At 41.3% G+C, this 23529-nt stretch overlaps 1 protein-coding gene across 5 annotated transcripts in view; it reads right to left on the minus strand.

Annotated features, from left to right (window-relative positions):
- Positions 1–23529, minus strand: part of PROX1 (prospero homeobox 1) — an 83294-nt gene that overhangs the window by 36572 nt on the left and 23193 nt on the right. For 3 of the 5 annotated variants that reach the window (XM_053383196.1, XM_053383195.1, XM_053383197.1), the window contains exons 3-5: positions 21820–21925; positions 19680–19817; positions 14167–14361 (exon numbers count right to left, since the gene is read on the minus strand). In XM_053383196.1, coding sequence (XP_053239171.1) covers positions 14167–14361; positions 19680–19817; positions 21820–21925 — 439 coding nt within the window. The remainder of the gene's footprint in view (positions 1–14166; positions 14362–19679; positions 19818–21819; positions 21926–23529) is intronic. The other 2 variants (XM_053383198.1, XM_053383200.1) reach the window with 1 other exon arrangement.

Genomic DNA, 23529 nt, shown 5'->3' on the forward strand with positions numbered 1-23529 from the left:
ACAACTCCCTGCAATACAGGAAACTTTTGTCCAGTGTGGGGCTCAAACCCATGACCCTGAGATTAAGGGTGTCATGTTATGATTCTACGATTTTATGCTCTACTGACTGAGGTGTAGCAAAGAATGTCTTTCTTCCTCCTCATTGCTCTATACTGCTCCCCAGTGCTACTGTTTTGTTTCATTGCCATCCATTGTTTGGTGGTTTCAGTTTCTGGTTCCAATGTAAATTGCACTTGTTGTAATTGGGACATTTTTGGTAACCTGTTTGGGACTATTCATTGAATGGCTGGTGAGAAGTACAATTAATTAAAGTGCCTAATATTGACTGGATGTGCAAAATGTTCTCTCTCCCCATCCCATCACTATTGTCTCTTACTTCAAGAGTTGGTTGGACAGTGTTCTCGAAGCTACAAACATGAGTCTGACCAAACTGCGGGAGGCAGTGGAAGACAGGAGTGCCTGGCGTGCTCTGGTCCATGGGGTCACGAAGAGTCGGACACGACTAAATGACTAAACAACAACAACAAACTGTAATAGTAGCTAAGTGTATGACTAGAGAGTTTCAAAGTCCAAATCTCTCGTTATTCGCAGGGCAGTCCCATGTTTATGGAGAAGTCAAGTCCCTTTGTTTTTCAATGGTACTTCTGTCCCAGTTTAAGAGTTTGTGAGATTGTAGCTCCATAATAAACCACTGGAGAACCTGAGGCAAGCCACCACCGCAGCCCAATCTGTAATGTAGGGATAATATCTGCAGCATTGATTCAGTGACTACTGGGATAATATATCTGAAGCACTTCGTATTTACACAGAGCAGAACACTTCCAATGCTTTACTATAAATATACAACTTATTAGCAGCTCCTCCCAGGGTACTGTTCTGCACTAAGAGAGGAAATCCCAAGAGCTTTATGAATATGCACACAGTTTTTCTCCCGGTGGACAGCCTATGGTCCCTGTCCCCCAAACTCTTTGCTGTGGCAGTCTCTATCGACACAACTGGGAATCAATAAATAAGAACCTGCTTGTGTTCTTTAAGTACTGCAAGTCGGCATCTTCTAGGAGAGACTCCAAGCGAAGCTCTCTGCTTCAACATGGCCCTTTTCATCTGGGTCTAATGAAAAATTCATCAGATTAACTTTAAATTTTTATGATCCCTTAATTGCGTAAGCTGTGTCTGCTTCACCTACAGCAGACCCTCCAAGTGTCCCTATTTTCCAGGGACAGTCCTGGATTTACAAAAGCCATCCCAGTTTCTGATTTGATCCTGGAATGTCCCGCTTTCCCTTTGGGTGCCCCTATTTACATCGGATAAATGCTGGAAGGTATGGAGTTGTGTGACCCACGAAGCAAAGGAGATGAGTAACTATACAACCTTTAAAAGACATCTGAAATCAGCCCTTTATAGGGAGATTTTTTAAATGTTCAATATTTTTATATATGTTGGAAGCCACTCAGAGGGGCTGGGGCAACCCAGACAGATGGGCGGGGTATAATAATAATAATAATAATAATAATAATAATAATAATAATAATAGAATAGGATGTCCCTATTTTCATCAGAAATTTTAGAGAGTTTGCTACCATGTTGTTTTTAAAATAATGATAATAATACTGATGATGATGATGATACAAACTTGTTTCAAAAGGTTTTTGCATAAGAAAGTTAATCATTATATAAGAAGGATCTGAGTAACCCAGTTGGTTTACTTACAGTGCAATCCTACTCAGAGGAAAATTGTCATTGTGTTAAATGGAGTTTACTTCTGAGGAAGTGAATAGAGGATTACATATGTGGGGAGTGACATTTTTCACAGCTGCTTCACTTATATTATGATTATGTGAGCTTCAACCAAGTGTTTAGAACTCTACAGACATACAAAGTTAATTAAATTAATGGAGAGATTGTACGGTAGATAATTTAGTGCCATATTCCCTCCCTACCACCTCGGTTTCTTTGTATTGAAAACCCTTATATTGTTACTTTGATTAAAATAGGCAATGCTCTGTTCTGTGTACTTTCCCTACATCTTCTAACTAAATCTTTGCTTACTGTATCATTAGGGAAAACAACAGAACATGTATATCATTTTGTTTTACAGAGCCTAATAATTATGCCACAGAGGATTCTAAATTAATCACAGACGGTAAAACAATATTAATAATCTGCTCGGCAAACGCCAGCTTCTTTGCTCTTTGATAGATATTATTAGGCTATTACAATTTTAATTAGGCACACATTTCTCAGGGAGCCTGAAGTGGCACACCATTTACCATAAAGCTATGTAAACCATATCATTAAGGCAGCTGCAGCCAGTGTAGTTCCCTCTAGATGTTGAACTACAATTCCCATCATCCCTGACTAGTGGCTGGGGCAGATGGGAGTTGTAGTCCAACACCATCTAGTGAGAACCACACTGCATTCCCTGCCTTAATTAAATACCAGAGTTAACATAGCCTTAGTTATTTTGACACCAAAAACTGACAGGCCATATTTGTTTACTTATTTACAACAGCAATGGATTGAGCAAATGATTTTCCATCTCCACTCACCATCTCCATGCAAGTTAGCTTAGTAATGAGGTTTGACCAAGGCACTTAACATTCCCAACTAGCCAACTCAATGGAGGACCATAACATTTACAGGTTCACAAAAGCAAATTTGTGATGAATTCGGAGCTAGGAAAATAGGATGCTGCTTTATATCGGGTCAGGTCATTAGTCCATCTAGCTCAGTATTGCTGACACTGACCGGCAACAATTCTCCAACGCTTCAGACTGGTGACTTTGCTGGCCCTACCTGCAGATGCTGTGGATTGAACGTTCTGCAAGCAAAACAGATGTTGCACCACTGAATGATGAATTCTTCCTCAGGTGAAATACCTGAAGAATTTTGAGGATACCCAAATTTTGAAAGGCTAGCAAAAGATGTTCCCTGTGTGTGTTTACGTATCTTTAATATAGGACAACGGTTTGCCACAGACAGAAACAAACATTTTATTATTATTTAAAAAACTAGACATTTTCAATACTATTCCGTCAGTATTTTCCTTAAACATTTCCCCTTCGTGTGTTGCTGGCTGTTATGGTGGAGATAAAAAATAATTTAAACTGGAAATATTCTCGTATTTGTCAGTGCAGGGTCTTAAAAGTTTTTCCCCCCTATAGGTAACTGCAACCCTTACTTCAACCTAATGACAGGGGCATTATTGGCGGGCAGGGGTGGATCAGGGCCCCCGAGCCCAAATCACCATCATATCATCATCTTATGATGGCTGGATGGCTTCCAACACACATAAAAACATAATAAAAGTTTAAAAATTCCCGATACAGGGCTGCCTTCAGATGTCTTCTAAAAGCTGTATAGTTCTTTATCTCTTTCACATCAGATGGGAGGGTGTTCCACAGGACCTTTTTCACTGAGTCCCATGTCTCCTGTCTATTCTACCCTTTTCTCCCCAACTTATTTTTTTTTCAAGAAACAACACCCAACAGACCTGTGAGCAAAGCACAGTGCCGTTGAGGCACCACCCACCATCTTAATTTGCTCAGAGACCTAAATCTGCACCTAAATTAGCATACAGTCATACCTCATGTTAAGTCCGCTTCATGTTACGTTCTTTCAGGTTACGTCCCGCGGCGACCCAGAACTACCGTAAAGGGTTACTTCTGGGTTTCGCCGCTCATGCATGCGCAGAAGCGCAAAATGACGTCATGGGCAGAAGCAGTGAATCGCAACCCTCGTGTGCGCAGACGCACCGCTGCGGGTTGCGCTCTTTTCATGTTGCGAACGGGCCTCCAGAACGGATCCCATTCGCAACCATAGGTACCACTGTACACAACTTCCATGCATGTGCCCTGAGTTGTTCAAGTACCTAGCAATTCCCCCCGCAGCCAGCTAATGAACCCACGTTTTCTGCATATGGATCCATAGCTGTCTTCCTTTTTAAAACTGTGCATGGCTAAAAAAATGAAAGCCGTGATGCAAACCTATGCAAGCTTGCTCAGAAGGGAGCCATGCTGAATTCAACAAAAATCCCTCCTGCATTAAATGGCTACACCAGTCTACACCAACCTGATGCCTTCTAGATGTTGTTGGACTACAGTTCCCGCTGTGCCTGATGGGAGTTGTAGTCCAATCACACTTGGAGGGCTCCGGGTTGGCCTAGGCCGCCATACAAGATTGCAGCCGATGTGCATAATGATAACTTTTTTCATGCGCTTTGACAGGCAGGCAGGCGGGTGGGGAACGGGAGGCGGGGAGAAACCCTATTAAATTTCCCAAAGAATTAGCAGAATAGCTCTGCTAGAATGTATATGGCATTAAAGAAGAGAGAGAAAGGGTTCTGAAAAGGCTTGTCAGAACTTTTCCGAGCCCATTTCATCTGTCGCCGGCGGAAGCACAATGATCGGGCTCTTGTCAGAGCGCCACAACTGCCACCTACGGACCTTAGAAGGAGCGGCTGCTCTCTGCTCCCATTGATAACCCTTTGTGGTGTGAAGGGGAGAGGGAAAAGAGCCGAACGGAGGAGAACTGAAGGTCAGACAATAGACGTTGCTGCACACACTGTCTCTGAACTTTCCTCATCTCTGAAGGACAATTAATTATCAAAGCCTTTGGGGCAGGTCGAAGCAAAGGGAAAGCCTACTGCTGGCCCAGCACTCCAGCCGTTTCGCTCTCTGTGTTTGCTAAATGGCCCAGCCTGTTGGAAAGCTAAAGTAGCAGCCACCAGAAACAAGGCAATAGATTGCATCTAGGGGTGGGTGGCTAGGAAAGCGGACGATTCCTAGCTAGATATAGTGTGCGTGAGCTTGGCCCTGTATCATTCTATTACCGCCGTGGAATTATGCACACACACACAAAGCAGGCAAGGGCAATTGCGCCCCGTCTTCCCCGCCAAAAAGCCACAGGGTAGGTTGGAGTCAGGAAAAAACGTCCTCGCCGTGGTGCGTTAAAAAGGATGGTCCTTTCTCTCTCTCCCCCACCCCTTCTCTCCGCCAAATCACTTCACAGAGGCAGAAAAACAGACAAACACAAAAGAGTTTGAGACTTTTTCTCCGACATTAAATAGAGTAACTGATAAGGTCAGACATATGATACCTAAAGACATGAATCTGTGAACTCTTGAAGTCAAAGGACCTCTCTGTGCAAAGGAACAATCTTTCAAAGGAAACAGATCACAGAACTCCACTGAATCCCCTTTAAACTTTATGAAGCAGGAGGGGAAAAAGCTCTAAGTAAGGAAGCCTGACAGAAGAGCCTTGAACTATTTTCTGAAGGAAAGATGAGACCCTCACTAGGCTGCCACAAAACATCTTTTTTTTCTCTCCTAAAGGCTCTTCTGAACTTTGATATGTGCCAAGACACCACTATTGAAAGCTGTATAATTATGTGCTATAACCACTGTAGAAAATGCTTTGTTCACCTCAACAAAGAACAATAAGGAAAGTAAAGTGACATTACACTGTATCTTTTTCTTTAAGAATGTTGAGAGAGGTCACGGTACATTATAACTAATAGAGCTGTTGAGTAAGGAGGTTTAAAAACTTCATCTTGCTGTGCTTAAATGTAACCCAATGGGGGAAAATGGTCAGAGGGAGCTATAAAATCTAATGACATTAAATCAAATAGCCCGCACATCATTTCGGGCCTATCTCATTGTCGTAGCAAACACCTTGAATCCAAGGGGGATAAATATCAAAATGAGAGTTTCCTGACTCAAAAACTACATATACCCTCAATTGCCATGCCTGGTTCAGCTGATTAAATACTTCCTGAACCAGGAACAACAATTGAATGTATAATTATTATTAGGGGTCCACACCAGGTTCATTAACAATTAAAAGTGGCATTTACAATATTGTTACAGCCCACTTTATACTTGCATAACTTTTGCAAATGAATTTAATAAAATGAGATATACTGGCTGAGCTGAGGGAAACTGTCTTCCTGAAGGATGTTTTCATACTTTTTAAAGAAATAAAAATCAACATTGTTTAAGATGCAATGAGATAGCTACAACGTCTCTATATTTTTAATGGAAAATAGAGGAAAAGAGTTCTACCACAAATCCCATTCTGCAATCTTCCCATTCATTGATTTCGGATATAATTAATCAGCCCAGCAGGAATATTTTAATTATTTTCAAACCCCAATGTTTAAGTTTCAAATTATTCTGTTGCACATCAGAGGAATTAGAGCTCATAATGAAATAATAATAATAATAATAAATGTGCATGGGGAAATAAGACTGCTATCAAATGTCTGAAGAATACATGTAGCCAGGCGTTTTCAATATATAACAAATGAAGTCCTATTACTCCTATTGCAAAGTGGAAACTAATGTCCTATCATTGTTGCATCAAACTGATGCATCTTTAAAACTGATGCCTCTCACTTTTTTGTTGCATACTTTAAAATAATATTTTTAGCCCTGGTAGGAGGTGTGGGAGACTGCATCCTGTTAGAACTTTCTCACTCAAAATGTGAAGCCTAGCTTTAAGGCATCCTTTGCACAGGCACTCAGCCTAGGTGGTACCAGCGGTTAAATGCACAGTGCCACATAGTTTTTGCAGCCTGCTTTCAGAATGTTTGCAACAGTATTGCTGGTAAACATGCCGTGGATGTTAGAAGTCAGAACCACAACCAATTAATCAACTTCAGCTAATTTTGACCCGTTGTTTCATTAGGGTGAAAGTCGCTTACATATGTCACAGGGATATGTCTGAGGCTTTAACCAAGCAAACTAAAAGCCGGGGGGGGGGTATGAAATGCTCTACAGTCTGTATGTGGATTGTTGTTAACTTTCAGACTTAAAGCAAAATAGTACGTACGTTATATAATGGGTAGAACAATCAGCAGTTTGGCATTTTAGTTAATGCTAAGTTGCATGTATTGTATTGGGGGGGGGTGTTTGAAGATTTTAAATCAGCATCGATAGACATGACTTTAGAAAATGATACACTTGAAAGATTATAGAATTGTGAGAGATCCGAGAAACAATAGCGCACTGTAGTTGGTTAGACAATGACCAGCCCACAATGTTACATCTATTCTTTTACACCTAAGTTTCCAATCTTTGGGGGCCCATGACAGATTTGAAGTTTTGAGAGGGTGCCACGGGTGCCACAGCCTCTTCCTTCTCTTCCCCCTCCCTTTGGTAATTCCACACAGACACACCCCTTCCTGACGGAGAGAGCAAGTGCACGCACACTGGGCTTTCCTGTCGGCTCTGAAGGTCTGCGTTGGTACAGTACACAGTAAAAGTCACAGAGCTGGTGCTTACCAGCGCTACCAAAACACTGATGAAGTTACAGGCAAAGATTGTCACGGCTCTTCACAAAATTTACACATGATGAAAACCAAAGCACCAAGAAATTACACCTCTGAATGCAGAGGTAACCAATGATTTGGTGGTAGTTTTCAGCATAACCCTTGTAAAAGTTATGAGGATACATGCCTTGTATTCATGTTTTTGAGTCATGGCAGTGCTGGAAAACACCAGTCATTGGGGTTTTTTTTTCCATTTCAGTCAATGGATACAGATGTTTCTGTTATATGATATTGAGAGGATGAAAAAAAAAACACAATTTAAGAGACTCTGTTTTACTGCAGCTAATGTGTGTGTGTGTGCGCGCGCGCACACACACACACACTCTATTTCTTTCTCCTCATCCCCTACAGATCTCACTTTTTCTCTCTCTGGTTCTCCCTTAGTTATTCCATTTTCCTGCCTGAGCATCCAATATTGCTCCCATTTCTCTTCTCTTCTCTTGGCCATTCAACTTCCTTTTCAGCTACTAATCTGAACACTGGAAAACACACACAACTAGAAAATGAAGTGGAAAAGTGTGGCCCTTTTTCAACCTCCTCCTTAAGTTCCCTTTTTTGGAGGGGGGTGAACCTCTGCCCCCATCACAAGACACAGGGAGCAATGAGGAAGGGGGAGGCCTCAGAGATTTTGTGAATACCTAGAAAAGTCCTCAAAGATGGTATTGTGCCCACAAGAACCCCTTGGGTGGTTATAAGCTTACAAAGGTATCCAGGATGCAAAGGTTTATACATGACAACCACTGTTTACTAGTCAGGCTACTGCAACTCTCTAGCTTATATTTGAGAGAACACAAGTTCACATGTGAGTGCAAGTTTCTGGCCCACAACATTTAAAAACAAATGTAGCAAATAAGTACACCTAGGAATGTGTCAACTGCTAGGCTAAAATCCTAAATTACAACCTCTTAAGGAAATGGAACTAGGTATGACAATGAAGTTATGGATAGAGGCATAGTTTGCACATAACACCAAGCCATCATTTATTAAATGATGGGTTATTTGCTTGTCTGACTCATGCCAAGAGGCTGAACTATAGTTGGGTTACCAAACAATCTACCCACTGAATCCATGATTTGCTGTTGGCTTGCAAATCTTGATTTTAACTATGGATTGATGTTACATGCAAACCCAGCACTCTTTCTTAACTATGGCTTGTTTGGCCACTTTTACCCAGACACTCACCTGACTACAAAAGTACAAGGCAAGAGCAGATGAAAAAAGACTTTGGAGAAACAAGCCATAGGTTTATTTGATTGTCTGTAGGAACCCATGATCTGTTAAACAAACCATGGCTTAGTGTTATGGGCAAACCAGGCCATTTGACAGGAGAATTCTAGTGGACGGGAATGTACATGTCCCCATTATGAATCTACTCCTCCCTCTTCCTGACAACCTCTCTGCTTTTCCGGAAATCCCAGATCTCATTACTATGCCCTTCAAAATAAAAACTCAGCCATAAGATTTCACAATAGTGCATTGGCAGAGTTTTGATTTTTACATCAACAGGTAGAGCACCTTTTTGGTATACATAAGATGCCCGGTTCAATCCCTGACATTCCCAGTTAAAAATATCACAGGAGGCAAGGCTGGGAAAGACCTCTCCCACAGAAATGGATGAACCAATGATCTAACTTAGTAAAAGGCAGGTTCATACATCCATCACTGTGGAATTTAGGACTTTTCAGCTTACATTTCTAAGTAATTGCTTATGAAAGGCAAACAGAGACTACCCACTTGTCAGAGATGACAGTGACTGAAACACCATTTATGAAAGTATATCCCAATTTATTGTATTTAAATATACTATGAATGTCCGTATTATAAACAACAGTGCTCGTAAAACAGGTGCATATATTACTGGCTATACTGTCCACTTTTTATTTCGTGCATTCTTATTGTATATATTTATTTCTAATTTCAAACACCATGTGTGCAGTAGTGTACCAGCAAGCCCCTCCATTGAAAGCCTTCCACCACTCGCTTCAATGCAACTGTCAGCTTCTAAGGGCTCATGTAGCAGACACTTCCATTGAATAGGGGAGGGTAGACTTTGCAAGGAATACCTGCACACACTGGCAGTCACTGCAACAAGGTGATGCTTGCACAACTAGCATCCTTAGCTGCCTACCTTTTGGCTCCAAGGATCCTCCCAGCATGTCTCACAAGACCTTTCAGCTGTCTCTTCCCATAAAATTAACACTGCAAGCCTTGTTCAGGGGTTTTACATACAGTTAATACATACACAAGTGGGGAAGTGGGGCCACGCCAAATCTGCACAGACACCTATAGGGATATAGAACATGATCTGGAACCCTGAGCAACCAGGGATCCAGATTGCAAAGGTTCCCTTCCTTCAAATGTTTGCACAGCACTGTATGCATCGATGTCCGGGTGAAGGCCTCTCCTCACTCACCTTGTTTTCCTTCACTGTAAGCATAGAGCTTGCTACAGTATTTAGCAGGTTGATCCCCAATACCGTTTAATCCACAAAACAATTAAATACAACAAGGCAGAGACATGTGGACCAGATATGTAGGTTCCACACTCTGTATGGTGTATGAGTCAGCCTTTGGCTCATCTTCCATACTGCATGTTATAGCCTTTAATCAGGTATACAGGCAAGAGTGCCTATGCAGGTTGGCTCTGGAGATGTGGTCCACACCATGGAAAAGGGCTGAGTGACTGACATGAGCAAGTCCAATTTACACAGAACATATGCATAAGGGGAAGGCCGTGAGTCTCGCTCCTGTATCCCACCATGGGCATAACTACATGCTTCTCAAGGCACGTGATAACTGAGGGCCACATGACATGGGAGTTCTGTTATTGGATTTCCAGACAACTTCCTCCTCTTTCCTCAAAGCAGTTGCAGAAGGCCCTGATATTTGTAAGGCAGGATGGAGAGTTTAACTCTTGTTTTCAATGCCAGTTCCCAAATGCAAATCAACTTCCCAAAGCTACTTTTAGTTGCAAAGCAGAAGCATCCATGTATGAGTATTTATGCAATGTATCTATTTTATATCTAGGAGCTCACAGTGAACCACAACTGGTGTGGAATGCATGTTGATGGGGGGGGGGTTGCAGCTAATTTGCTTCCCAAATGCCAATTCTGTATATTTTAAAGGGGGGAAACAGCAATTTACACAGGTACATAGGGTGGAATTCAACATAGTGCCAAGTGGGCTATGCCAGCACAGAACGAGGTCTGCTTGTGCAATGGGACTTCCACCTCTTACACCCCAACCTCTGGAACAGATTTAAAGAGTATGGGTAAAAAAGCGGGAAAGGTCTCATTCACAAGTGGACCTCATTCCATGCACATAACAACTCAGTTGAATCCCACCAGTACATTTCACAATCACTTCTTTTATCCTCAGATAAATTTGCCCAAGTATGAAATGCAATGGGGAAAGCTGCATCTAAGTGCAATTGGAACAAAGTGTAATTTGAACAAGTGCTCCTCATCTAGGTTGAGTTGATCTGCCACTCGCAGCCTACAAGCAATTAGATTTCTGCAAAATCCCAAAATGTTCAGTGGCCATTCACAAGTTTGATATGCTAGCCTACCTAATCTTTAGGTGGGCAAGGAAGTTGAAGATAAACTGGAACTGGTCCAGTGCTACCACTAGATGACTGGGGGAAAGCTGGTGGGAGAACAAAGAGCTAAATAAATCCACCCTAACAATTAAATATTAAAACCAAATAATATGTGTGCGTGTGTGACTTATGTAAGAAACCCATAGAAAGCTGCTGTCTCTTTCATGTTCTGATTCCCTTTAAAATATCCTCTGCAAACCATCCAGGATAAGTATGTTTCTATCGCATTTGGAGTGCATGTCTAGATGTCTACTTGCAAGTTCAATGGAGCTTTGTTCTAAGTGTGTCTAGAATTGCAGTCTTTAGATGCTTGAGTTTAAAACATACTAGAGATTACACAAACAGCACACATAGCTGCTGAGGTGTTTTTTGTTTTGTTTATTTAGAAGGGAGAGCTTCTATTTAATGTGTGCTGAAAACATAAATGAATTAGGGTGGTATAGGATGCTCTCTATAAGTTACCATTTGTGATAAACAGTAACGCGCAAGGATGGACATATGAAAATCCTCCTTCCCCAGCACGCGTATCTTTAATTCATCAAAATGTAAGTTTTGCTTACTTCTAAAGATGATTTGGTTCAGTTTTGTGTTGCAGCTGAGCCTAATGTCTTCACAATTTCAACTGACCTCCAATGACAGCACACAGAAGCACAGAAACAAATTGGTACACTTCTCGCAAACAGAGAGAGATTACTTGTTCAGTCACCAAATCCTTCGGCAAGGTGTTTCAGCTACCTCTGGCTATGAGCCTGAGGCGATTGTGACAAATCTAAAGTAAGGAGGCATGAGGATTGTTAAGGATCTTATTTGAGTTCTGTTAACAGCTGCTGGCGGCTCCAAGGCATTGTGAAAGGAAGTCAGAAAAGCCAGCTCATATGTTAGAGCAAAGGCAGGCCCCAGCAGCTCCACAGTGGATTGAGGATGTGTTTCGTATGAACTGCTGAAGGACATTCATGAGTCTAAAAAGCATGTGTGTTGTCCACAGGGACGCCGCTTGCACAATGTGTGATGTGGCTCTGGCAGGTGTATGTTGAGTAACAGATCTTAAGGAAAACAGGTTCCATAATTCACCCAGAGCCCCCTTTTTCTATGAGATTTTATCCCCATTTCTTCAATACGTTATGAATGTTAACTCCGTAAGAGGAAGCGAGCAGAAAAGGTTTAGGAAAATCCATTTAAATTATTTAAGATGAAAGGCATATCAGGCTTCAATTATATTAAAGGATCAGCAATAAAAGTATGAAGGGGAGGAACTCTGATGATGCTAAATATGGAAAACGCTCCATTTGCTCAAGGACTTCAGATCCAATTTCAACACCACAGTACATGTCATTTTTGCTTCAGTGCTAGTCACCTGGGCTGGCCGCTGATCAGGCAATAATGCATACCTTCAGATTATACGATATGCAGTGATGGCCTGTTCAGGTCCAGGTTTTCAGCCTAGTGGGTAGCAGTCTTAAAGCTGCCATCCAGCTGTTTGTATGAATTAGGAATTTCATAGCCATGCATTTGAACACAAGTGAAAGGGGTTCTGTGTTATAAGAAATTAACTTATTGGGGGGGCAAAACTTATGCTGCAATCTCCAGATCAGATAATTGCAAACTACTGGGAACAATATACCATAGGTGTTATGTTGCAGCCTCAGGCTGCTCCAATTAAAAGCCATTTCCTCCATGCTTTAAGCTGTGCAACATAGAAAGACTCACATGGGTAGCTCAAAGACAGAAAGAGGGCAACACAATATAAAAATGCATATTAATGCTTTTACATTTTCAGACAGAGACGTGATTTATGAGAAGAGGCTCATATTGTGAAATTGTACATATAACCCTTATTCATCTTCTGCTAAATTGTTATTAGGAGGGTGTCAAATGCACTTTCCTTTTGTTTTGGTTCTTGGTTTCTTCAGAAGAAGCTCCATCCAAGAGTAGTGTAGTCATTGGCCCACCAGAGGTTGCTGGACTCCAACTCCCATCAGCCCCAGTCAGCATGGCCCATAAAAGGCCAGGGACGATTGGAGCTACAGTCCAGCAGCATCTAGAACAGGGTTTCCCAAACTTGGGTCTCCAGCTGCTTTTGGACTACAATTCCAATCATCCCTGACCACTGGTCTTGCTAGCTAGGAATGATGGGAGTTGTAGTCCGAAAACAACTGGAGACCCGAGTCTGGGAAACCCTGATCTAGAGGGATCTTCAGTAGCCAGGACCGCAAGGTAGGGCACACATTTGATAAAGAATAAGCCTGATGGGCCATGGCTGTTTTGTTTTGGCAACACATACTGAAATAAAAAGCTCTGGTGAATGAGTAAGAGTAGAAGTGAAATCTGCATCCTAACCTTCTGTGTCCCTTTCCAACTGAATCACTTAGATGTGGTGATGATGGTGATGGCAATCACTTTAGAAATGCTTCAGAGCACGTTTTTGTACCTAGCGCAATACTACTTCCATAGGGAAAGAAACAAAAGCCCTTGCCACCCCTTCTGACCACGCCACTGTGCAGCTTATACCAAACAATGTGGCCCATCCTTTGAGCAGATAATACCAACGCACTGCCACAAGGCTTCAATGCCACAGAGTGACAACTCCCAGAAGCCCCTCTCGCCTCATCCCTGCATCTGACAGTGCAAAACGCTTATCATCAGCACGGAGGAATTTGCCACCGTGGGGCTTACGGAAGGTCAGCAGGTTAGCAACAATCGCTTGCTGAGCCAAGGCCTCGGTGATTGGCTCATACCCGCTCATTGTTGGCCTGTAAGGAAGAGTTTCAATCAAAGCTGCCAATCCATGGGGTATAATCCAGAGACATTTAGATAGGCCTAGTCCCCGTTGATTTCAATGGAACCGAGACACAACTAAGTCACGCTTTTGTTTGTTTTTGTTTCGCTCGCGAGCTGCGTTTTCTGTCCGGGTTGCAAAACGATTAGCTACAGTCAAAAGATCTCGAGTAGGGTGGCTTTTTCAAGAAAATAGCTCTCGAAAATGCAAGCGACCCAAATGCAGCGCTCTGCTGTCGAGACAGAAAAGTTTCCTGCTTTCTGATAAGGCAGGCAAAAATGACCTTCTCCCCTTTTTCCTTTTTAACAAAACATAGAAGAAAACACACTGACATCATTCGCAAGGTGGGCACTGTAAAAGAAACAGTTTCCAAAATAAGCGAAAATGCATAAAAAAGGGAGGGGGAAAATTTCAATTATATGCATGCATAGAAGAGGAAGAAACCCAGAAAGGTCACAGCGTACCTCAAAGTCATTTGCCTTATTGTAGTGCATGTTGAGGGCTCTGTACAGCTCACAGTCTCTGGTTATGGACAGCTCTTCAGTGCTTGTTACCCCGTCGTTGATGGCTTGACGTGCATACTTCTCCATCTGAATGTAGTAGAACTCACGGAAATTGCTAAACCACTTGATGAGCTGAGAGGTAATACATCTGTTGAACTGTGGAAATCAGAAGAGCAAGAAGGATTAGAGCGTTGACACGTTCTCTCTTTCCTCCCCATTTCACAACATCCTTTCTTACATCCACCCCTTCTCTTCCACCCGCCCCATAGCCAAGCTTCAAAAGCCTTTTTTAAACCCAAGGGGTAAAGAGGCTTGAGTGGTCGAGTCAAATGATAGAAAAATGCTGCACCAATTTTTTTAACGGGAAAGGATTGGATCTCGTTCCTAAGGTTGCTAAAGAGCACTGCTGTTCTATCAAGTTATGTATCACGCATAGAAAGCACTTTCAAATTTTGAGTCACCACTAGCAAACTTCTAGGCTCTTACAGGAGGAGATGTCCAGGACTTTCCAGGTTTGTGCTGATGTATTTTGTCCGATATAAGAGATGAGTGGCCAAAACAGTAAAATGTGACTATGTCTTGCCCATTGAAGGCAATTATTTATGGAGCCACATATAAGATGGGTGGGGTTGCAATGTGTTTCCTGTTATGTAGCAGTTATTCCCCACAAATAAAAGTGTGAAATCAATTTAGAAAATATTTATGGGCAGGTGGTGTAACGGACATAAGTAACTTGAGGTTGGTTACATTTCAGTGTGTCACATAGATCTGATGCAAAATTCCTTTCTCGTTCTATGTCAAGCTAAAAAGAATTCCCCTCTCTCTTTATTGCACACACTCTAAACAAAAATGGGGCCTTCCTATAGGGTTGCTCTCACTTTGCAAAAAATAAATTTAAAAATTTGCATGTGACTTGTAGATGCTTATCATATCCTGAGTATCGAAATCCGCAAATCCTCCTTTAATCCCTAGGCATTCCATCCAGCAAATTTAAAGTTTTCGAGCTCATCCGTAAGATGGAGGAAAATGCACTGGATCCCTTTATTAGAAGTCAGAAGGTCAAGGTTAAAAGTGCCCACATCTCTCAGGACAAGTTTCCTTACTGTTCCTCTGACCTTTGAACTGAAGATGTCACCTAAGCTGCGTTGCAGCTGATCCCTTCTTATTGACAGCCCTTCCTACGTGTAAAGGACAGATGCAACTTAACTTGCCAAGTTAAAACCAATAAATCCATAGCTATATATCTGGCAGGCTGATATACTACCCCCTGCCTTTTGTCATCACAGGCATTCACTTCCCCCGGCCCCCAGAAAGAGATGTGCATTAATCAAAAATCAACAAAGAACACTTATCAAATGCTGGCCATGAGAACATCCAGGCCTCCAACAAGATGACAGCTAAAGTGTGCATTGGGGCTGTAATTACTACACAGAAAGTTGTTTCCATGCTAGCAAAGATAATAAACGAATGAAAATTTATGGCAGGGAATCTAAGTAACAAGGAAACAGAAGCAGGGAGACTGGTGTTTCTCCCAAAAGGCCAACTTGCATCATAATTGCCATGCAGTTGCAAGGGTCCTTACAGATAATTGACCAGAAAATGATTAAGTCATCATCAAATCGCTTCTGCTTGCAAGAGTTCAAACATGTACTTAACCTATCCAAGAATTATATTTTCACTCTGTGTGTCTGCTCTGTCTCTATTCAGCCCTTGCGGGGAACCTGATTAAAAAGACAACTGAAGGACCCCCGTTATCTGATCTTCTGGTTACCGATTTCAATAGAACTTAAACCCATTACGATTTGCTGAACTTGGAGTTCTTTCCATTTTATCTCAGCAGTAAAATACACTGTCCAAATTTCCAGACACTGAGATAAGGACTACAGGCCCCCGTGACGGCTTACTGTTCCTTTTTAATTCTTTTAGAATAAGAAACAAAACATTACAAAATGATAGCAGGGTGTGCACTGGGGAATGAAAATTGCTTTGACATGGAGATTAGGCCCCGGCATTGTTACAAGACATTGTCTCATATGGGCAAGAGTACTGTAGAAGGGGAGGAAAATAGAAAGGGGATTCTTTTTCTAGAATGGTCATGAATGACCTAATGTGGACAACAACAACAACAACAACAAAAAGTAGGTGCTCATGTCATTATTTAGCAATAGGACAGAAAGAGAGATTTAATGCTTATTGCTGCAGCATGGAAACATCAGAGAAAGTTTTAGTGTGGACAAAAAAAGAGTAAGACATGCAAAAATTACAGACATAAGCGCTTAAGGAACAAAACTAATCAGCTCGAATAGTATAGAAACATTCAGAGAGTGAGTTAATTGTGCATACATATGAATGTGTGCGCAACACACACACACAAACACAGAGACAAATGCCCTCTCTCGCCTCAACATTCTGGTGTAGATAAATCAGTCTTTTTAAAATTGCTAAACTTTAAAGAGTTAATTATTCCCCCCGCCCTTCTCTAGTGGAGTACAAGAAAAGGATCAATTGTTCTATAAAAGAAAAGCTCTGTAGTGTGTTAATGTGTTACTGCAAAAACTAATCGCTACAATAAAGAGTCTGTGTTTCCACAGTGTAAGAGTCTCTGTGACTTTGATTAATGCTTCCCACGGGATACCTCAGCCTCAATATGGGCTGAAGAAACTTCCTAAATATTCAATGAGCATGGTCAAAAGATGTATAAAACAAATCAATCTGACACCTTAATCTGGCTAGGCAGCAGTTGACTCAAGGGGTGGAGGGAATGAGATACATCATTTAACACTGCTGGGTTGAAAAGCCTGGAAGCGCCTGTTCTTCAAAGCTAAAATGACACTGAATCTGTTGTATTTAGTAGTCTTAGAATTATTAGCTTATACATTAAAATCGGCATCAAGTGGAGCGAAAGAAGATGATACAAGGAGAATCCTTTTTTGTTCCCACAATACCGACTCAGGAGATTTCCCCTTTCCCCCAGTTTAGGGACAAAATTATAAGATGGTTGCATCTTATTCAGCCTCACTAATGGCAGCTCCTTAAGTAAAGCAGCAGAAAAATCAAGGGTGAAATTTGGGTACAGTGATTCATGCATAAGTGATTGGAAAAATAAAAAATCAATGGGACAATTTCAAATAAACTAAGTAAGCAAGATGGATCCACAGAAATCAGTTTGGATTTATTTACAAACAAAAGATTTTGGGGGCTTATCTGCGTATGAAAAATATTTTATTCTTTTCAAATTGGTTAAATTGGCATTTTCTTGGGGGGGGGGAGTAAGCTCCCTTGAGTACAAGACCAGCACAGAGCACTAAACTGGACTTTGTATATTTATTGTACAACGTATTAGGATAGATTGCAGTGCATGGGCTGGGTTCCAAAGAGCCCTTGTGTGTTTTCCAGGGATTCTGTTCCAACTATAGATTCACATGCCGCACTGGAGGCCACTCTGAATGATCTCTTGATTTTTTGGAATGGATTTTTAATGGGGCACATGGGGTTGTGGTGGAAAGAAGGACCCTGGAGGATGGGCTCCATCCATCCTTTCTTCCCTGATTGCATTAGTGTTAGCGTGTTCCTTGAGGTTTTTTATAGGCACTGCTAATACAACAGAAAGAGTTCCTATTCTGCCACCGTACATTATGAAGTCCTTCCACTGGTTCTTCCTTCACATTAACTAAAAGCATCTGACCCAGAAATTTCTTCAAGACCTCTTTCTTATCTAGAAACATGAATAGCTACACTATCAAACCCACCATAGGTGCCAACTCCATGAGGCCCTGGGTGCCCAAGCACCCACAAATTTCAGTGCCAGGGCCATGAGCGCTGGCATGGCACCCACGGCCCTGGACACCCACAGTCACGGGGCTAAGTTGGCACTCCTGAACCCATTGGTTTTGGTCTTTGAGAGTACGGGCAACATTTTCATGCAGCTAAGTTAGACCAGGGTATCTCATGTTAGTCTAATTGTGTCTAGATTTTTTGGCTATAATACATTATTTAAATTCATGCATTAAGTTGCATTGGGTTTCTCTTTCACCTGTCTTAACTATCGGCCTGTGTACATAGCAAATACTTAGGAGGTCAATTTATTGATCATTTACACCAAGGAGTTCAGTGGGACTAAAACCCCAACCTATTGTTCCAGCAGGGATATCTGGTAAGACTGACATATTGTGATCTATAATGTTTTGCTGAAGTAGTGATTCATACATGTTGTTCTGTATCTGCTGGCATGAGAGGTTGTTTGTTTGTTTAAAGTTTGTTTGCAATCTTTTTAAAGCTTTCTTTTTTAAAGGGTGGTGTTCAACTATGTCTTAGGGTAGATCTATTGAAGCTAATAGCCACATGCATTAATAGCACTGGACCCACTCTGAGTAAGAGTTGGTTGAATACCAATGAAAAGTTTGACACTAAAGTTTAGCCAAGCTGATTTTGAATTACTGTTGCCTAGCATGGTTTGGTTAATTAAATACTATATAAAGGTGACTTGAGATGGAGGATACACTGATTTTTTTAAAAAATAGAAGAACTGGTTTAAAGTAAGTTGGGTCAACTGTCCAGACACAAGTTTATGGGTGACACCATGCCCCTTTGCAAATCCAGATGAAAGTAAACATGCCTCCCAAAGCATGCCATTATCACAGGGTCTCTCTCTTCTTTTATAAATAAAACTACCTCCATACACATGGAAAGAATCTACTCAAAAGGAGCCTGCAGGCCTCCCTCCTCCACACAAAAGCCTCTCCTCATTCCCACCCACATTTTCCTGACCTGTGCATGACACCTTTGAATGGCTAGCCCACAGAATGCTCCAGGTTCAATTCCTGGAATAGCCATTTGAAGAACATCAGGCAGAAGGGCTGTGATGAGCTTATAGTGTTGTTGCTAGTCAACGTGAACAAGCCTGACTGAGAAAGGCCAATGGTCAATATTTTTCACTAGCCTTCCCCAACCTGGTGTCCTCCAGATGTTCTAGACTCATCAGAAAGACCCAGTCAGCCTGGTCAACGGTCAGGAATGAAAGGATTGCAATCCAAAACATCTGGAAGGAACCAGGTTGGGTACTGCCTTCTTACACCCTATTTGCAGTAAGCAGTAGTACTGGTCTTATTCCACCAGACTACTGTACCAGTATTCTGTCTGGCTAAGACTGAAGACATCAATCTCCTTTCTTGAGATAAGTAACCCTTTCCCATCTCCTGACATTTTTTTTTTTAAGGAGCTCAATGCAAAAAGAGAGAGAGAAAATTATGTGCACAATTCCCACAAGCGTCTACTTCGCAGCTTTCCTAAAATAAACATTAACCCAGCCCGGATCACACATTCAGCCCAACCAAATTTACAGAGCAGGTTAAAGGAGAGGCTGACTTTACCCACAAACTGTTACCATGAAATAAAACATTCCAAAAATATTAAACGTGGAAACCCACCCTCCAACCCCGCTCCCCCAAGAAAAGAGGAATGTATCTAATATTTACATCTACTGGTGTGTGGTGTTGCTGACCCCGAATGGCTGTTGCCTTCCACCACGGAAGTGGCTGCCTTTCAGTGGTGGGTGAATGATCCCTATATTGGCTGTTTGTAAAGCACTTTGGGCTTCTTCTGGATGAATGATGCTATATAAATATAAGGTGGCATAACATCAAAATATTTCATATCACTCGGCAACATCGCAAGAAGACCGACTTCGGCTGTCACATGCTGAAAAAAGACAACAGGCACTACATACTAGCGAGACTTTTTCTTTTCTGTAGGGCTGCCTACATCGGCATCCACCAAAGCAGGGCTTCTCAAACTTGGGCCTCTAGCTCTTTTTGGACTACAATTTCCATCATCCCTGATCACTGGTCCTGCTAGCTAGGGACGATGGGAGTTGTAGTCCAAAAACAGTCGGAAACCCTGGAGCAGAGAGAACATCAGAGAGAGCCTTTAGGAGGATTCCCTCGAGCCATACTGCAGTCAAGCTGCACCAATGGCTCCAACATCTCCAGAGCAAGAATTCTTTACATTGTTGCATTGCAGGTAATACTGCCACAGAAGCATTTTCATTGGCCCATTGGATGAGTCATGGCAGGTTATTAACCAGGCATAGGCACTGTATGGATGATGCATTATTATTATTATTATTATTATTATTAAAGCAAAAGCCTATGACAGAGCAGTCGTTAACAGCAATACACACATTCAGTTTTCTTCGCCAACACCCTACTTGACTTTCTGGACAAAAACGGTTTTCAAAGCACTTCTTAAATTAAAAAAAAAGCAGAAGTAAGAAAAAGCCTAGAAAACCAGTTTCACCCGAAACTCTAGCAGGGCAGAATATGTTGAATGTACGTATACATGGATGCCATGCAAAAATAAAAATGAAAGAAGAACCCATTAAAAACAGCCCACAAAGCACAAATATTTCTAAGTAAAATGCTGCACCCAATGGGAGGAAGGGTGTGCAATTCAAAACACCCCGATTCTTAAATTGATTAAATAGAAGCCAATTAACTAAACAAGATAGACCAAGTTTCTTTTTTTTTTAAAAAAAAAAGTAAGAAAAAAGTGAAAGGTAGTTAACAAAATACAAAATACCAGCTTTTTCTTTTTGGTTTGTTTTTTTAAAAAAGTGAACAGCAGGCCAGTTTCACAGGAGGCCAGTTTAAGAACATCCCTGGAACAGAGAAGGCAAATTTGCAAAAGTGGAGGAGAGGTGGTGATCATGGCTAAAGTTTTTGTAGAATTTGGGGGGGGGGAGGAGGCAAGAAGAGAAGAATTTTAACACGGCAAATTTAAACTAATGTGATGTTTATTTTTAAAGGCTTACAAAATGATACCATGTGTATCATTATAATAATTGGAACCCAAACTTGGTTCTTCCCCCGCAAAAAAAGTAGATGATTATAACACAAAAAAATCAAGTTGATGTGAAAGAACAATTACTTTAAAAAAAAACCAGGAGGTCCTAATATTCTGTAAAATGAAGGGAGGATGCAGCTGTACGTCGACAGCTTTCATATCCTCATTTGAATAATGTGGCCTGAATCTGTCAGTTTATTCATCCTCCTTATGCTCAGTGTACTCTGCATCAACAACAAATTAAGTTGTAAATAAGAGACAATCATCACTTTTGTTTTTAAGCAGCTACTGCACGGAGAATTTCAATGTAGTATTTCTCTTTTTTTCCCGCTTTTCTTTTTTGACGGAAAGAAAAACGGGTCTCTGCAGCGGGCACTAATCTAAGCGGAATAGGAGGAACCCGGCTGCAATGGAACAATTAAAGGAGCACTTTCAAAATGCTCTTGTGTAGTAGGCTAATGCCACCAGTAGACATTTCACAGATGCAAAAGTGTGCTGTCCAATGGTGCTTAAAAAAATTACAAATTTACTGTGATATTTTTTTTAATGTCCACAGGGTAAAGGAGATAAACAGAGCAGGGAGAGCATAAACACAGACCTTAAGAATGACTTAGCAGCAAAATAATAACAACATCAGAAAAAATAACGACAGTTTGCCAAGATATATTATTAGCGAAATCAAATTTAAATTAATAAAAGAGCATTCAGGGGGTTAAAACATGCAACCAAAAGCAAGAGGAAATAAAAATAAATGAATAAAAGGATTTTTCCTACCTTTACATCTGAAAAGTACGTTTTCAGCATGTTGGAACTTGGGTAGCGGGTATAAAAGAACATGAGCTTGGCCTTTTTCAAGTGGTTGGGAGACAGACCTTCCTGCATGTAGGATGAAATTAGTTAAGGAAAAACGCTTTGCTTGGAAACTGATAAGACCTTTTGGGAGAAGAGTTGTACCTGGAACTGACCGACAAATTAACGTTCAAGTTGCAACACACCTCAGAAGGGTCAAAACTGGAATTGGAGAAAACCTACATGCTTTCTTGGGAACCATTCTTGTAGAAAACAACAGAACTTACTTCCATGCAAATCTTGAACTGGGCCTCATTTGTTTCTTAGGAGATGGTGGTGGAAATTTTGTGGGTGCAAGGTTGAACGCCAGGTGTGCGCTCACCTGTTGCTAAGGAAACAAACACACAATGCATATGTTTCCAAGAAGAAGACTCCCCTCTCCCTTTTTGCAGTTACCTTTTGATGCATTTTTCTTCCCTGAGTACCACATCACTCACATCAAATTATGCTAAGAGTAAAAATAGAAATGTTTTCGCTGGGTATACACCATGTTTTCCAATATCTCTGATGCTCTAGCTCCTCAAGAATGGGGCAGGGGGCAGGGAAATGTTTAGAGAACCCTTCTCCCAATTAGAAATAAATAAGAGTTTTCCTTAAAGGTGCACAGAAATGTGTTTGGGGGCCAGCAAATATCGAGAAGTGGAAAACTGCCAATTGATCCATGGCTGCTTACCCTGCAAGGATATCTATTTATTCTTCAAACATCTTTACCTTTCAGGCCTGTAAACAGAAATAACCAAAAGCATTCCCAAGGGAATGTGAAACTAACCATAACAATCTAGGCTTTCGGGACGGGTTTTTCCGCCACCCCTCCTTCTCGGGGCTTCTTGGCACTCTTTTGTGTACTGTTTGCTAGGACAGTTTTGGTCACATCTGTGCGGCAGGCTGGCCCTGCCATTTCCTCTGCAAATTAATGGCTTTATAATTTATCAGAAATGAAGATGCACGTGACAAAATCAATGTGGCCCCCACAAGATCAATTAAGAATGCTCCCAGTAGCTTCTTGGAGGGCTGTTTCCTTTAAAGACAATCACCACACACACATGCACACAAATGTCACTTATTAAATATAACATGCGTTACGGCAGAGAAAGGTCAAACAAGTTCAACGTGATCTAGAAACTGAAGCACCTTCTCCTAACAGCATAATGGGGAGACAAGACACATGAGGTTCACTGATACAACACACATTATATACTGCTCTTGGAGGGTTTATGGTTTTTTGTTTTTTTTAATAAGCCTCTTTTTAAATAGAGCCCTTGCATCTAACAGTAGGTTTTAAAATTTTACTCCTGGATGCGCAGGAGAATGGAGGAAGGTTTATTATTATTTTAAAAACACAAGATGTTGCCAAAAAACCCCAAAAAACCCTTTGTTTTAATTCTAAAAGGATATATAGAAAATGTTGTGGTTTAAAGCTCTTAATTTTATGTGACACGCACTGCAACATGCTTGGCTGAACTAGGTTTTTTTTTTTTTAGCTTCAGATGCTTAATGATTACAAAGAAGATAATTTATGACTGACATACTTCTTGTGCCAAGAGAAGAGTTGAAAGAACCTACAGCTACCTCCATTAGACTGATAGAGAAGTCTAAAAGAGCATTGCGCTAGGAACCGCCATCTGTCAAAATGCA

This window comes from Podarcis raffonei, chromosome 3 (assembly GCF_027172205.1).
Source record: "Podarcis raffonei isolate rPodRaf1 chromosome 3, rPodRaf1.pri, whole genome shotgun sequence".
NCBI lineage: Eukaryota > Metazoa > Chordata > Lepidosauria > Squamata > Lacertidae > Podarcis > Podarcis raffonei.